This window comes from Raphanus sativus, chromosome 8 (genome assembly GCF_000801105.2).
Source record: "Raphanus sativus cultivar WK10039 chromosome 8, ASM80110v3, whole genome shotgun sequence".
Lineage (NCBI taxonomy): Eukaryota > Viridiplantae > Streptophyta > Magnoliopsida > Brassicales > Brassicaceae > Raphanus > Raphanus sativus.
Genome location: NC_079518.1, coordinates 17,871,410 through 17,889,505, shown reverse-complemented (window position 1 = coordinate 17,889,505; position 18,096 = coordinate 17,871,410). Strand labels below are relative to the sequence as shown.

The 18,096-nt window shown below is 34.1% G+C and overlaps 1 protein-coding gene and 1 pseudogene across 1 annotated transcript; both read left to right on the top strand.

The window, feature by feature from the left end:
• Positions 1 to 1,659: 1,659 nt before the first annotated feature.
• Positions 1,660 to 5,323, top strand: LOC130499020 (uncharacterized; annotated as a pseudogene).
• Positions 5,324 to 5,832: 509 nt separating this feature from the next.
• LOC130498798 (uncharacterized) lies at positions 5,833 to 8,225 on the top strand. The gene is made up of 2 exons (XM_056992407.1): positions 5,833 to 6,292; positions 7,501 to 8,225. The coding sequence occupies exon 2, from the start codon at positions 7,501 to 7,503 to the stop codon at positions 8,176 to 8,178; it is 678 nt and encodes a 225-aa protein (XP_056848387.1). The 5' UTR covers positions 5,833 to 6,292; the 3' UTR covers positions 8,179 to 8,225.
• The last annotated feature ends 9,871 nt before the right edge of the window (positions 8,226 to 18,096 follow it).

Genomic DNA, 18,096 nt, shown 5'->3' with positions numbered 1-18,096 from the left:
TTCGGTGATTTTGGTGCAGGATCTGGTCCTCCGATGGGGGATCGAGATATCTACTGCGCTCGGAGCTAGGGGACAAAAAATCGGGGGTTACGGTTACGGAAGAAGTGATTCCAAACTTATCGGAGATGGTGTGAGGCTGGAGGTTCTATAGGGTATCGGAGGCGAAGGAAGGTTCTATGGTATCAGAGGCGAAGGAAGGTTCTTATGGTATCGGAGGCGAAGGAAGGTTCTATGGTATTGGAGGCGAAAAGAAGGTTCTATGATATCGGAGGTGAAGGATCTAAATCAACCTAAGTCGATTCGATCGGATCTGGAAACTGGGAGTGGGTGAATGCGGTTCAAGGGAAGAAAATTCTAAAGAAGTATGAGATGGATATTCAGATTGAGGATGGGGTTGGTTCTGTGAGTGTACCAGATGAATTTTCAAAGATGCTGCTCCTCTTTGGGAAGATTTCCTAATTGGAAGATTTCTCGACAAAGCTCCTCACATAGGCAAGGTTCATGCGATTGTCAACAAGATCTGGGCTCAAAGCGACAAATCGCAGATGATTCGACGTCTATGTGATCAATCCAACAACAATGAAGTTCAAAGGTGAGCAACCCAGATCTGAGGAATAGGATTGTTCGGAGAGCAATGTGGAACATAGCTGAAATTCCAGTTATCATGGCGAAATGGTCACCATTAACTGAGGATATTGAACAGGAGACGTACTCGAATACCTCTATGGGTTCACCTGAAGAATGTTCCGATGGATATGTTCTCCTGGAAGGGGCTAAGCTTCGTCACAAGCTCAGTGGGTATACCTACGAGGCTACATCCTGAACCAGAGCAATGTCTGAACCTAAAGGTGGCAAAGGTGTTTGGTCAAGCTGATCTTTCAAAGGAGTTACCAAAATCGATGAACTTCAGCTTCAAAGGGAAAACAACGCTAGTGGAATACTCTTACCCGTGGTTACACCAAATGCACTCACTGTGGCAAATGGGGGCATCTGGTTCGTAACTGCAGAAGAAAGTTTGAAACGAGTGAAGTAGAAGTTGAAGTGCAGAAGGTTAATGGGGAGAGGGGTAGTGCGAAGAGGGGAGAGTTGAAAGTAGAAGAGGTTGTGAGATCTGAAGTTGATACGGTGTTGGAGGCTAAGAAGGTTGCGGTGATAAATAAAAATGCAAATATTATGGAGGTTTTGGAGAAGTCGGCAGTAGGAAGTATCAGGAAGAGTACGGGTGAGAAAGATTGGGTGGAAGTTTCGCCAGGAAAGGGTAGTCGAACTCCTGTAGCTACTAAAAATCTTGAGTATGGTCAGGTTTCAATACTATCCAGTTCAAGATTTTCAGTTCTGAGCCTGGAGGATGAGGAAGAGGAAGGAGAAATAACTGTAAATAATGAAGAGGAAGGTAGTATTAAGAAATTGGAGGAGATAGCAATATGAAGGTAGTTGGTAATAAAGAAGAGGAGGTGATAGAAGATAAAGATGAGCAGGAAGAGGATAAGGAAGATTTGGATATGGAGGTAACACAAGAAGATGAAGTTGTTAGTTTGAGAGAGTATCTGCCAAGAGGATCTAAATCTAGACATAGATTTCTTCCGGATGTGTCTGTTCAGAGAACAAGGAAGATGGCCCGAGTGATCTGAATAAGAAGAAGAAACCTCGTAATGCTAGATGACTGGGTTCTTCTGGAACATGCGCGGCTTTAACAAATTGTCAAAACATGGAATAGTCCGCGAATGGGTCAAAGGGCAGTCTCTACAGTTTGGAAGTCTGATTGAAACTAGAGTGAAGGAAGGTAAAGCAGGTAGAATTATGAGCTCGGTTTTTCATAATTGGTCGTACATGGCTAACTATGAGCATCATCATCTTGGGCGTATATGGGTGGTATGGGGGCCGTCTGTAAGGATGACTCCAGTTTTCAAAAGTAGTCAGTTAATCACTTGTTCTGTTCTTCTGGAAGGAATGGAAGAGGAGATGTTTTGTTCCTTTGTGTACGCTCTGAACACAATGGAAGAAAGGAAGGTCTTATGGGAGGATTTGAGAAATCATAAAGACTCGCCAATGTTTAGGGGTAAGAAGTGGTTGATCTGTGGAGATTTCAATGAGACTCTTGTAGGAGAAGAACACTCTGGCTATGATACTAATCCTAATGTGACAGCAGGGATGAGGGATTTCCAAGAATTAGTCAGCTACTGCTCTCTAATGGATATGGGTTCTCATGGTCCTGTTTTTACATGGTGTAACAAGAGGGAGGGAAATTTAATATGCAAGAAGCTGGATCGGGTACTGATTAATGATGTTGCGCTTCATGATCTGGGAGAGCTTACAGTGTCTTTGAGCCGGGAGGATGTTCAGATCACCTTAGATGCAGAATTCATTTTGATACGGAGGAGAAGCAAAAGAAGAGGAAGCCGTTTAAGTTCACTAATGTGATAGCCACAATGGAGGAGTTTCTACCAATGGTTGATGAATTCTGGAGAGGAACTGATAGTCTCTTTCATTCTACCTCAGCTCTGTATAGGCTTGGGAAGAAGCTAAAAGGTCTCAAGCCAGTTATGAGATCTCTTAGCAAAGATAAATTGGGGCAAATCCACAAGCAGACGAAGGAGGCTCTCTTAACATTATGTGAAAGGCAAGGAGAAACTCTACTGAATCCAAGCTCGGAAGCTATGCGAGAGGAGTGTGATGCTCTAGAGAAGTGGCAGAAACTAGCTGATATTGAAGAGGATGTGTATAAGCAGAAATCAAAGATGCACTGGTTGGAGGTTGGTGACAGGAACAATAAGTTCTTTCATAATGCTGCGAAAATCAGAGAAGTGATGAATACTATAAGGGAAGTAATGCGACCGGATGGCAGTATAGCTTCTACAGAAGAAGAAATAAAAGATGAAGCTGAGAGATTCTTTACTGAATTGCTTACTTATAAGCCACTGGAGTATGAAGAGCCTAGCGTAGACATCCTGCGTGATCTCCTGCAGTTTCAGTGTAGTGAAGTGGATAAAGAGTATCTAATCAGAGAAGTTACTGCAGAGGAAGTAAAGGAGGTGATATTCAAAATGCCATCAAATAAATCACCAGGCCCTGATGGATATACCACAGAGTTTTTTAAAGCTGCTTGGCCGGTAATAGGGAATGATGTGGTGGTAGCGATTCAGTCATTCTTCATTAAAGGCTTCCTCCCCAAAGGTATAAATTCAACAATCTTAGCCTTGATACCAAAGAAAGATACAGCGAAGGAAATGAAAGATTACAGGCCAATATCATGTTGTAATGTGCTATACAAGGTGATTTCAAAGATTATGGCCAATCGTCTCAAAGGTATAATGCCTAAGTTCATCTCTGCTAATCAGTCAGCGTTCGTTAAAGATAGATTGTTGATGGAGAACCTTCTGCTAGCTACTGAATTAGTCAAAGACTACCACAAGAGTGAGATTTCTCCACGGTGTGCCATGAAGATAGATATCTCTAAGGCCTTTGACTCGGTGCAATGGCCTTTTCTCTTAGCAATGCTTGAAGCTTTGGGATTTCCAGCTAAATACATTCACTGGATCAAGCTCTGTGTATCGACTGCCTCGTTCTCGGTGCAAGTCAATGGAGAGCTTGCTGGTTATTTCAACAGTGCCAGAGGATTACGTCAAGGTTGTGCTCTATCTCCCTCGCTGTTTGTAATTTGTATGAATGTCCTCTCCAAGTTGCTAGATAAAGCAGTTATGGACAGGAAGGTGGGATATCATCTGAGATGCAAGAATGCTCTCTTGACACATTTATGCTTCGCAGATGACATAATGGTATTCTCAGATGGGCAGAAGAGATCAGTTGAAGGGATTCTTCAAGTATTTGATGCATTTGAAAAGCTTTCTGGTCTAAAGATTAGTTTGGAGAAATCAACGTTATACATGGCTGGGATCTCGAGTGAAAGTCAGAAAGCAATCTTAGAGAACTTTCCGTTTGAAGCAGGTCAGCTCCCTGTTCGTTATCTGGGTTTGCCATTACTCACCAAGAAAATGACAGTAGCAGACTACTTGCCGCTGATGGAGAAAGTCAGGACCAGGATGTGTAACTGGAATGGGAGGTTTTTGTCATATGCAGGGAGATTGCAGTTGATAAAATCTGTCATCATGAGCCTCACTAATTTCTGGTTATCTGCGTTTAGGCTTCCTCGACAATGTCTAAATGGGATAGAGAAACTGTGTGCAGCGTTTTTGTGGTCTGGTCCGGAGTTAAGTACGAAAAAATCAAAAGTGGGATGGATGGAAGTTTGTAAAAGAAAAGAAGAAGGAGGTCTGGGTTTAAGACTTTTGAAAGAAGTGAATGAAGTTTCTTGCCTCAAACTAGTTTGGAGAGTTCTTTCTGGTCAAGATTCCTTATGGGTGAGATGGGTTCAACAATATTTGATAAGAAAAGGCTCTTTCTGGTCTCTAAAGGAAACCACTACGGTTGGCTCTTGGATGTGGAAGAAAATTCTTAAGACAAGAGATGCAGCTAAAAGTTTTCATCGGGTGGAGGTTAAAAATGGCGAGAATACTTATTTTTGGTTTGATCATTGGTGCAAAATGGGGCGTTTGAGGGATGTGTTGGGTACAAGAGGATGTATGGATCTGGGCATCCCAGAAAATTCGACAGTAGCAGAAGTGGTTCAGAAGCATAGAAGGAGAAAGCATCGAGTTGTGCTTCTGAACATGGGTGAAGAGGAAATAGAGAAAGTTAAATCAGAGAATCATCAAGAGAAAGATATTGCAGTATGGAGGAGTAAAGCAGAGTGTTACAAGTCGATCTTTTCTTCAAATAATACTTGGATGTTGATTCGTAAAGAATACAATAAGCATAGATGGAGCAAGTGCATTTGGTTCAAGCATGCCACGCCGAAATATGCGTTTCATGTTTGGACTGCAATGCTGGATAGGTTGTCGACTTGTGACAGGATGTTGAGATGGAATCCTGCAATTGATCCAGTATGCGTATTGTGTAATCAGGAAGTGGAAACAAGAAATCACTTGTTTTTCTCTTGTTCGTATTCAAGTTCGATATGGAGGAAGCTTATAGGGGTTTGCTATGTACTGGATACACAGAAAGATGGGAGGATATATTGGAGCTTATGCTTGCACAAAGCTATGATCGAGTTAAGCTTTTTCTGATGAGATACACCTTCCAGGCAGCAGCTCACTCAATATGGAGAGAGAGGAACAGTAGGCGTCATGGAGGGAAGCAAATTCCTCATGTCATGTTAGAGAAGATTATAGACAAAAACGTGAGGAATAGGTTGTCATCTATTCGTCGTCAAGGTGATCAGAGGATGGAGAAGGGTTTAAGGATGTGGTTTAGCACAAGAGTTTGATTAAAATGTAGTAGCTTCTTATTTTCAGCTAATTGATGCATTATATGTAAAAACGTTTTTGGATGAAAACAATTTTACATTTATTCAAAAAAAAAAAAAAAAATTCACTTTACTGTTTACTTTTATTTATACTCATATATTTATCTTTTTATAACTGTCAACATTGTAATCATTTTGATTTTAAACAGACTTTGAAGTAAAACAAGACTACAAAAAATGCGACAATATTCCGTGTAAACCAAATGACCAAGCATGTGAGAACTTTTGTGCAGCTATGACCATTCAGTTAGTTGGCGATTGTAGTTCTGGAAAATGTTGTTGTAGGTCAAAAAGGCCAAACTTGTTATGAATATTGTGTGATGTCTATTATGGAATGTTCTAGATTTACTTGTTCCCTACTCCAAGTTACTTGTTCCCTACTCCAAGTTATTAGACTTTGTCTCCAAGCTATGTAATCCTATATAAGGAACTCATTACTCATGGAATAATAACAATTTATTTCATCTCTAAGTCATACGACTCTCTCTCTCTCTCTCTCTCTCTTTAGTTCGATCTATTATAAGACAAGAACACTAGGATTTGAACACGTTATCAGCACGAGACTCTAAACCCTACCTAAAATCCGACGACCACAAAAACCCTAATTTTGGCAGTAACTTCAAACCGCCATATCTCCCTAACCGTAAGGATCCAGACGGCGAGTAATATATCAAACTGAAGCTCTTGACGAGAAGAAACCAACGCCGCAGACCACGCAGCAATCCGACTCCAGACGCGCCGTCACCTCCCAGTGCAAGCCGCGCCGTCAAAGATCATCCAAAACCCTAATAGCCGCTAACTCCTTATCTCTCTTAATTTCGATATCTATTGTTCTTAGATCTCATACTAATCCAACTTTGAAACGTTCATTGTTGATTATTCAAGGTTTCTAAAAGAGGAACCAAGGAAAAAAGATCGGCAAAGATTAAGGTAAGATCTCAAGAACCCTAATCTTTACTTGTGGTTCAAGCAATTTGGATTTCAAACTTCTCTTCATCTTAAATCCGATTTAAAAGGTTTTGCGATTTGATTTGGTTGATTTTAGTTCTTGTTTTATTTTAAAATCAAAACCCTAAACCCTTAATAGTTTTACATGAATTTAGTTTTGTATGGACAACAAGTGATACCCCTTTAAGGATGACACGCTATATGTCCAAACAAAACTTAAGATCAATGTTTAACCTAATCCTAAAATCAGATTTGAATTTTAAACCCTAATCCTTAAAGTTTAAATCCGATTTTAAGAAACCCTAAACTCTAAAATATAAAGTATGTGATTACATGACTTTTGTTTTGTATGGACAACAAGTGATACCCCTTTAAGGATGACACGCTATATGTCCAAACAAAACATAAGGTTAATGTTTTCCACATCTTTTGGTCGATGATGCACACCATAGTGTGGCTAGACCATGATTTTCTTTTAGGTCAATGATGCATACCATTAGGTATGACTAGACCATATGAAGTAAAGGTCAATGATACGTACTCTTAAGTACAATTAGACCATAAAACAAAATCAATGGTCGATGATGTTCACCCTCAGGTGCAACTAGATTTTTCACCCGTGATTCACGGTGATCATCCACGATGATCCGCGTTGATCTATGATCCATGATGATCCTCGATGATCCGTGATGATCTACGATGATCAGTGATCCAAGGTGATCCACGATGATTCTCGATGATCCACGGTGATCCACAATCACTGGTGATGGATGATGCGCACCACAGTGCAGCTAAATCACGATCCATTTTATTTGGTCGAGGAAGTGTACTGAATGGTACTACTAGACCATTAAACCGCATGGGTCGATGTAGCATACTATATGGTATGGATAGACCATGCACTCGTCCATCCCACTATTTTCAAGGGATTTATAAATCAAACAAGTTGATTAAGAGATGGATGAGTTATGAGAAAGTAAATTTCTAAAGAGAATGCAAACTGGCCGTATGGCCCTCTTATTTGTTTGCTGGCAGTGTGATTTAATTGTGTAATAGCCGAAAGGCATTGATCACACACACAAGCCATATGGCTTATTGTTTACATACTGGCCGAGTGCCTTTTATTTCTTGGATAGCCAATGGCATCAGAAATTGTATGTACTAACACAAATCATTTTGATATGATTCAGATGTCGAGACTCCATCACTCGGATTACCCAGCCCATGATCTCAATGGAGACAATTACCTTGATTGGGCGATGAACACTTCAGCCGATTTAAAGTCTAAAGGACTTGGGAAGTGTATCAAATACGGCAATGATACCCTTGCATATGAAAGGCGTAGAGCTGTTTTGATAATGAGAAAGCATCTCGTGAAGGATCTGTATGATGAGTGCAACTACATCAATGATCCTTACGTTCTCTGGTCGAGATTGAACACCATGTTCTTCGAGCCATTACTAGATGAGTCCATGAAAGAATGGAAGGCTCTGAGGTTCCAGGATTATGAATCCGTGGATGACTATCACTTTGATATTATGAGAATCAACTATAGTCTTAAACTATGTGGTGAAGTGATAACAAACTATGACTTGTTAAGCAAGACTCGTGACACGATCCATTCAAAGGAAGTGTTGTTATCACAGAAGGCTAAAGGTTTCACAACCTATTACGACCTTCTCTCATACCTTTCAGCTCTTGAGGAAAAGAAGCAGAAAATGAAAGTCAACCTCTACAAACTCGACTATGTTATGGAGATAAGTGCCGAGTATCAATGTGAGATGATATACGGTGATGCTGAAGAAGCTAAGAAAAGAAAATTCGGGTGGACTCATATAGATGATGAGATTGGTTTATTCATTGAATAGAGAACCAAATGTGAGCCACGTCCAAGATGTTATTATGGACTGGCCGGCTATTGTTTAAGCCTTTTGACATTCTGATTTCATACTTATGATTTGGTGTTTTGTTTTAAATATGTTTTGTCATTCAAAATTTTATAGCATTAATAAAAGTTTTTCTTTTATCTTCATTGATTGATTTGCTTGAAAAATATTTTTGATTGACAAATAAGAATGAAAACTCGAGAAGAGTATGTCTAGACCAGCACGCCTAAGGCATGGCCTTAAGAGGCACGAAATTTATCACCTAAGACCCATTGAGAGAGACCCAAAATCCCCACTGGCCGTGGACAAGGATACCACAATAACCATGGTTGTAGATCCAATCATGGCCGAGGAGGGAGTAAAGGTCGAAATGGCATTAAAAGCCACATCAAAATGGTTTCAATAATAAACCAATGGGCAAAGCAAAGAAAAAGGAAATGTTCCTTTAGCTTATGAAAATCGCCAAAGGCATACATATAAAAGAGGTCGAGACTACATTCTCCCTACTGATCTAATACTATGCTAAGGATCAGTGTGATAAGGCATAAAAGCCTAGGTAACCAGTAAGGTTCACCAACGAATTTATACACTTTATGGCATGACCGAATTAGCCATCCTGGTTCGAACTTGATTAATAAGGCACAAAGAGTTATCCCATAAGATCTCACGTTGTGAAACATGTACACAAGGGAAACTCAGTAGGCTTCATTGTTCCAAGCAACACGAAAGTATAATCTGATCATGAGGGTAGTGAGGACAAAACCCGTGATCATGACCAGACCACAAATTCGTGTATCATGGTCTAAAACCATGCTGGCCGTCCAAGCATTACGCTTAAGTGAGGACAAACAAACGTATTTTATAGCATGTTCATGAGGGGGAGAATAAACACTCCGTGTGGTCCATGACCATACTATAAAACCCGAACATGATAAGCCTGGCCGAAGGCCATAAGACATTATAGCTTGGCCGTATAAGGCATAACCTATAAGGTTGAGACTTCAAAAGTCTATAAGCTTGGGTACACCACAAGAATACATGTATGAAAGATAAGATACATCAGGCCATATAAAGTGAGCATAGATATTCCCGTCTAAAGATGATAAAGGGTCATAATCCAGATATAGACCATCCTAAGACTTTATGGATAAACCACCACATACCTATGTGCCATCTAGGATGGAATACCTCATCTAAGGATGAGATGAAAATCGGGAATATATGTTGGATAAGAGAACATGATCTTTCTCCCACGAATTCAATGAGACCATGAGCCAAACAAAGGTGATCATATTGTGGCCAAGGTACACGGATTACATACAAGATGAATCCGACTATCCAACATCATGGAGAAAGCTATAAGCTGGTAAATAGAAAGTAAAAGTGGAATGGTTTTAACCATCCAAGTCTTGGCAAAGATCCTCGGACCAGATATATATGTACTGGACGTCCATAAACAAAGAAAGAATGATAGCCAGACAGACCCGAAAGAATGACTAAGTCATACCAGCTTAGCACCACTATATAAATGTCCTAGTAGAGACATAATCAAGTTTCTGTAGAAGTCTACACAAGATAGACCAGTATGTTCCATATACAAGGAACCTCGGATATAAAGAGATAAGGTGCTCATAATGATAGATCCGGGTTCATGAAAGAGAAACCATACTAGACAATGAGATAAGACCGGCTGGTCCTAAACTACAAGTATCATACACTGTAGCCTTGCAAACTACAGAGTATTCAATGATCCTGATAATAAAATCGATTGTATCATGTCTAGAACGCTATAGAACGCGATGGAACATTATATAAGGTGTCGACACATACACACACTCATAAGTGATAAAGAGAAAGCACTTGAGCATAAGAGAATGCGAGGATCACTAACCCACGTAAGAGTACTCATCATAGAGAAATGAATGGGACGTGGAGTTATAGTAAAGAATGTATATGATGGGCGTATTGGCCAAATACATAAGATAGACGCCATCTAACCAGTGAACAGATGAGTCTTGTGAGGATAAGAAAATCGTGAGCTGTAGAACATGAAAGTACAGACAAGTGGTCGTACATGTTGCTACATAAAGCATTCAAAAGGAATGGCTTGATCACACAAAGATACTCACAGGGACTAAGAAACAAGGAAATGAATTCCTAGGTGGTGAATGCTACTACCCAATATCGAAATTAATAAAGATTTGGACATCTAAGGAAGATGTAGTAGACATTGGATATATCACTGGATATAAAGGTAACATAAGATACCTTGAGAAATGAGAAAGAAGTTCTCATAGAACAACATCGTTCCTGCGTTGTTCATGGACTGAAATGCAGCTGCATGCGTGTATGTACACACGATATGATAAGACTAAGTGATGCTTAGTAGAAAGTTCTATAAGAACGTTTCAGATCAGTCCATATAGTAGTCAATATATTCCTTGTGTTTATACTTAAAGAAAGGATGATTAAGATGATTGATTCTTGGAAAGGCTATGAAGAGACTACGATGATCTATAGTAGAGATCATTAGCCGTATATGAATGTTGGGATCTATGATCCAACATACCAAGAATAGATTGATCAAATGGTCTGAGAATCCATCAGATTCACGACCAAAGGGAACCATACCGACTAGGATCATGTCCGACCTAGTTCGACCTTAATCATCATTGGTCCCGACCAATCCATCCCGTCCAGCTTGTTCCGACCAGTTTCTCTAGGTCTTAAATCCGACCTAAACCATCCAAGTGAGAGGAACGTCCTATTGACCAAAAAGTGGTTTAGTTTTGATTAAACTTCAAACTATAACACAATAGCCACTTCATGAACACACCATGGACATATACTAAAAGTTCATAAAGAGTTTTGGTCAAAGGATATGAATAAGATATATAATGGACAAGAACATAATCCGGATGGATTACGGATGATGTCATGATCCGGACAGATCATGGACATACAAAGACATTCATGGTCGAATTTATCTAAGAGAGATAAACCATATGATCCGAATGGACCATGAATATCATGAAAGCATTTTGCTGATGCAGGTTACCAGTCCGATCCACACAGTGCTAAGTCCCAAACCGGCTATGTTTTCACATATGGAGGCACGACCATTTCAAGGAGATCAGTCAAGCAGACTATATCAGCCACATCATCCAATCACTCGGAGATATTGGCGATCCATTAAGCTAGCAGAGAGTGTGTCTGGTTGATACTCATGACACACCATATTCGGAAAGCATGTGGAATCACGGATGGTAAAGACGAGCCGACCGTTCTTTACGAAGACAATGCGGCATGCATAGCTCAGCTCAAAGATGGTTACATCAAGGGTGACAAGACTAAGCATGTTCTCCCCAAGTTCTTCTTCACCCACGATCTTCAGAAAGAAGGAGAGGTCAAGGTACTCCAAGTCAGATCCAGCGAGAACTCAGCCGACCTCTTCACTAAGGCATTACAAACATGCACGCTCAGGAAGCTTATGCAGCAGATTGGTATGCGATCACTGAGAAGCCTTCAGTGATGTTCACTTCAGGGGAAGTAATGCGGCTGTACTCTTTTTCCTATCCATGGCTTCCCGTTTTTACCACATTGGGTTTTTGGTTTTACCATGGAAAGGTTTTAACGAGGCAGTATTCCAAACGCATTACTAACTCTAAACGGTTATGACATTACAATCTCGATTTTTAACGAGATAGCATCTTACACGCATAATGGACATCAAGGGGAAGTGTTATGAATATTGTGTGATGTCTATTATGGAATGTTCTAGATTTACTTGTTCCTTACTCCAAGTTACTTGTTCCCTACTCCAAGTTACTTGTTCCCTACTCCAAGTTATTAGACTTTGTCTCCAAGCTATGTAATCCTATATAAGGAACTCATTACTCATGGAATAATAACAATTCATTTCATCTCTAAGTCATACGACTCTCTCTCTCTCACTCTCTTTAGTTCGATCTATTATAAGACAAGAACACTAGGATTAGAACAAAACTAACATTATTAGATATAATAAGTTTTGTACTAGTGTCAAGAATACTGTAATAAAGATCCAAAACAATTAGCAACCTGAAATTACATGAAAAAAAAATCTTTGCTTAAAGAAAATAAAAAATATTAATTCACCATATGAGATATATAAATTTAAAATATCAACCATAAACATATTGTAGTCTAAATATATTGTGTATGACATATTTGTCTTATGTTAACCTGAAAATGGTTATAAGAAATTAAAACTAGAAATAAATACTCAAAATAAAATTCTCTATTAGTGATATTGCAAATTAATGCATTTATTATACAACATTAAAAATTAAAATTTCTAAGATTCTACTGAACTAAAATAATAACATACATGTATGAAAAACCTCAGATGCCAAGTTTGTATTAAATAAACTATTGGATAATCCTAACATCAAATTATGTATATTAAAAATAAATAATAATATAATAATAGAAATTAATTAATTTTGACTAAAACTTAGGTAATATTCAATCATAATAATAATCTAAACCTATAACCAATTGACCTTGCAAAATCAGTAACAAATAACAAACTGTATATTAACAAGATATCTTCTATAAGGAAAAGAGAATAATATTTGAAACCAATGATAAAATAATATGATAAAGTATTATAAGGTAAGGAATTTATTTTAATTTTATTTTTACTATAATCCAAGTTATTAAGCTCACAGATATTTTAATGAAAATTTTATTTGGTGCAAATTAATGCTACTATATATATGTGTGTATATGTATATACAATATAAATAAAAATAGAACACTAAAAATTAAGAAATTTCATAAAAATGGGTATCTCCAAAAGATATTAATTGCATTTGTTTTCACTATCTTCTTCATAGTATCTAAGTGTAGTTTATGTCACTAATTAAGTATTTATTACCTACTTTTTAATGTATATTTTAAATATTATATTCATTATGAAATATGTGTTTAAGTTATATTAGCAATTAATAATATTTTTTGTGTAGAACAAAACAACCATGAACATATTGTAATTTAAATATATTATGCATGATGTATTTGGCTTATGAAAAACCCCATATGCCAAGTTCTTATTAAATAAACTTTTGGATTCTTCTAAAACTAAATATATTTTTTTTTTAAATATTTAATTTATAAGATTAAATATATAATATAAATTAAAATTTTTGACTTAAACTAAGGAAATAATCTATAACCGATAGAACTTGCAAAGTCAGTAACAAATAACAAAACATATATTGACAAGATATTTTCTATAAAAAGAGAATAAAATTTGAAACCAAAGATGAAATATTATAAAGTAAGGAATTTATTTTAATATTATTTTGACTATAATCCAAGAAATTAAGCTCAAGGATATTTTGATGAAATTTTCCTTCTTCGTCAATGAAATATTCTTTTTATGAAAATTTATGTTATTATATATATAACAATATAAATCAACACAGAACACTAAAAAAATTAAGAAAAGTTCATACAAAATGGCTATCACCAAAAACATATTGATCGCATTTGTTTTCACTATCTTCTTCATAGTATCTAATGTTCATTGCTACCCAGGTATTTAATTTCACTTTACTGTTTACTTTTATTTATACTCATATATTTATCTTTTTTATAACTGTCAACATTGTAATCATTTTGATTTTAAACAGACTTTGAAGTAAAACAAGACTACAAAAAATGCTACGACAATATTCCGTGTAAACCAAATGACCAAGCATGTGAGAACTTTTGTGCAGCTATGACCATTCAGTTAGTTGGCGATTGTAGTTCTGGAAAATGTTGTTGTAGGTCAAAAAGGCCAAACTAACATTATTAGATATAATAATTTTTGTACTAGTGTCAAGAATACTGTAATAAAGATCCAAAACAATTAGCAACCTGAAATTACATGAAAAAAAAATCTTTGCTTAAAGGAAATAAAAAATATTAATTCACCATATGAGATATATAAATTTAAAATATCAACCATAAACATATTGTAGTCTAAATATATTCTGTATGACATATTTGTCTTATGTTAACCTGAAAATGGTTATAAGAAATTAAAACTAGAAATAAATACTCAAAATAAAATTCTCTATTAGTGATATTGCAAATTAATGCATTTATTATACAACATTAAAAATTAAAATTTCTAAGATTCTACTGAACTAAAATAATAACATACATGTATGAAAAACCTCAGATGCCAAGTTTTTATTAAATAAACTATTGGATAATCCTAACATCAAATATATGTATATTAAAAATAAATAATAATAATAATAATAGAAATTAATTAATTTTGACTAAAACTTAGGTAATATTCAATCATAATAATAATCTAAACCTATAACCAATTGACCTTGCAAAATCAGTAACAAATAACAAACTGTATATTAACAAGATATCTTCTATAAGGAAAAGAGAATAATATTTGAAACCAATGATAAAATAATATGATAAAGTATTATACGGTAAGGAATTTATTTTAATTTTATTTTTACTATAATCCAAGTTATTAAGCTCACAGATATTTTAATGAAAATTTTATTTGGTGCAAATTAATGCTACTATATATATGTGTGTGTATATGTATATACGATATAAATAAAAATAGAACACTAAAAATTAAGAAATTTCATAAAAATGGGTATCTCCAAAAGATATTAATTGCATTTGTTTTCACTATCTTCTTCATAGTATCTAAGTGTAGTTTATGTCACTAATTAAGTATTTATTACCTACTTTTAATGTATATTTTAAATATTATATTCATTATGAAATATGTGTTGATGTTATATTAGCAATTAATAATATTTTTTTGTGTAGAACAAAACAACCATAAACATATTGTAATTTAAATATATTATGCATGATGTATTTGGCTTATGAAAAACCCCATATGCCAAGTTTTTATTAAATAAACTTTTGGATTCGTCTAAAACTAAATATATATTTTTTAAAATATTTAATTTATAATATTAAATATATAATATAAATTAAAATTTTTGACTTAAACTAAGGAAATAATCTATAACCGATAGAACTTGCAAAATCAGTAACAAATAACAAAACATATATTGACAAGATATTTTCTATAAAAAAGAGAATAACATTTGAAACCAAAGATGAAATATTATAAAGTAAGGAATTTATTTTAATATTATTTTGACTATAATCCAAGAAATTAAGCTCAAGGATATTTTGATGAAATTTTCCTTCTTCGTCAATGAAATATTCCTTTTATGAAAATTTATGTTATTATATATATAACAATATAAATCAAAACAGAACACTAAAAAATTAAGAAAAGTTCATACAAAATGGCTATCTCCAAAAACATATTGATCGCATTTGTTTTCACTATCTTCTTCATAGTATCTAATGTTCATTGCTACCCAGGTATTTAATTTCACTTTACTGTTTACTTTTATTTATACTCATATATTTATCTTTTTTATAACTGTCAACATTGTAATCATTTTGATTTTAAACAGACTTTGAAGTAAAACAAGACTACAAAAAATGCTACGACAATATTCCGTGTAAACCAAATGACCAAGCATGTGAGAACTTTTGTGCAGCTATGACCATTCAGTTAGTTGGCGATTGTAGTTCTGGAAAATGTTGTTGTAGGTCAAAAAGGCCAAACTAACATTATTAGATATAATAATTTTTGTACTAGTGTCAGGAATACTGTAATAAAGATCCAAAACAATTAGCAACCTGAAATTACATGAAAAAAAAATCTTTGCTTAAAGGAAATAAAAAATATTAATTCACCATATGAGATATATAAATTTAAAATATCAACCATAAACATATTGTAGTCTAAATATATTCTGTATGACATATTTGTCTTATGTTAACCTGAAAATGGTTATAAGAAATTAAAACTAGAAATAAATACTCAAAATAAAATTCTCTATTAGTGATATTGCAAATTAATGCATTTATTATACAACATTAAAAATTAAAATTTCTAAGATTCTACTGAACTAAAATAATAACATACATGTATGAAAAACCTCAGATGCCAAGTTTTTATTAAATAAACTATTGGATAATCCTAACATCAAATATATGTATATTAAAAATAAATAATAATAATAATACAAATTAATTAATTTTGACTAAAACTTAGGTAATATTCAATCATAATAATAATCTAAACCTATAACCAATTGACCTTGCAAAATCAGTAACAAATAACAAACTGTATATTAACAAGATATCTTCTATAAGGAAAAGAGAATAATATTTGAAACCAATGATAAAATAATATGATAAAGTATTATACGGTAAGGAATTTATTTTAATTTTATTTTTACTATAATCCAAGTTATTAAGCTCACGGATATTTTAATGAAAATTTTATTTTGTGCAAATTAATGCTACTATATATATATGTGTGTATATATGTATATACGATATAAATAAAAATAGAACACTAAAAATTAAGAAATTTCATAAAAAATGGGTATCTCCAAAAGATATTAATTGCATTTGTTTTCACTATCTTCTTCATAGTATCTAAGTGTAGTTTATGTCACTAATTAAGTATTTATTACCTACTTTTAATGTATATTTTAAATATTATATTCATTATGAAATATGTGTTGATGTTATATTAGCAATTAATAATATTTTTTGTGTGTAGAACAAAACAACCATAAACATATTGTAATTTAAATATATTATGCATGATGTATTTGGCTTATGAAAAACCCCATATGCCAAGTTTTTATTAAATAAACTTTTGGATTCGTCTAAAACTAAATATATAATTTTTAAAAAAATATTAAATTTATAATATTAAATATATAATATAAATTAAAATTTTTGACTTAAACTAAGGAAATAATCTATAACCGATAGAACTTGCAAAATCAGTAACAAATAACAAAACATATATTGACAAGATATTTTCTATAAAAAAGAGAATAACATTTGAAACCAAAGATGAAATATTATAAAGTAAGGAATTTATTTTAATATTATTTTGACTATAATCCAAGAAATTAAGCTCAAGGATATTTTGATGAAATTTTCCTTCTTCGTCAATGAAATATTCCTTTTATGAAAATTTATGTTATTATATATATAACAATATAAATCAAAACAGAACACTAAAAAAATTAAGAAAAGTTCATACAAAATGGCTATCTCCAAAAACATATTGATCGCATTTGTTTTCACTATCTTCTTCATAGTATCTAATGTTCATTGCTACCCAGGTATTTAATTTCACTTTACTGTTTACTTTTATTTATACTCATATATTTATCTTTTTTATAACTGTCAACATTGTAATCATTTTGATTTTAAACAGACTTTGAAGTAAAACAAGACTACAAAAAATGCTACGACAATATTCCGTGTAAACCAAATGACCAAGCATGTGAGAACTTTTGTGCAGCTATGACCATTCAGTTAGTTGGCGATTGTAGTTCTGGAAAATGTTGTTGTAGGTCAAAAAGGCCAAACTAACATTATTAGATATAATAATTTTTGTACTAGTGTCAGGAATACTGTAATAAAGATCCAAAACAATTAGCAACCTGAAATTACATGAAAAAAAAATCTTTGCTTAAAGGAAATAAAAAATATTAATTCACCATATGAGATATATAAATTTAAAATATCAACCATAAACATATTGTAGTCTAAATATATTCTGTATGACATATTTGTCTTATGTTAACCTGAAAATGGTTATAAGAAATTAAAACTAGAAATAAATACTCAAAATAAAATTCTCTATTAGTGATATTGCAAATTAATGCATTTATTATACAACATTAAAAATTAAAATTTCTAAGATTCTACTGAACTAAAATAATAACATACATGTATGAAAAACCTCAGATGCCAAGTTTTTATTAAATA

Coding starts and splice junctions, on each gene's coding strand:
- LOC130498798 (XM_056992407.1), top strand. CDS start 7,501: ATGTCGAGACTCCATCACTCGGATTACCCAGCCCATGATCTCAATGGA.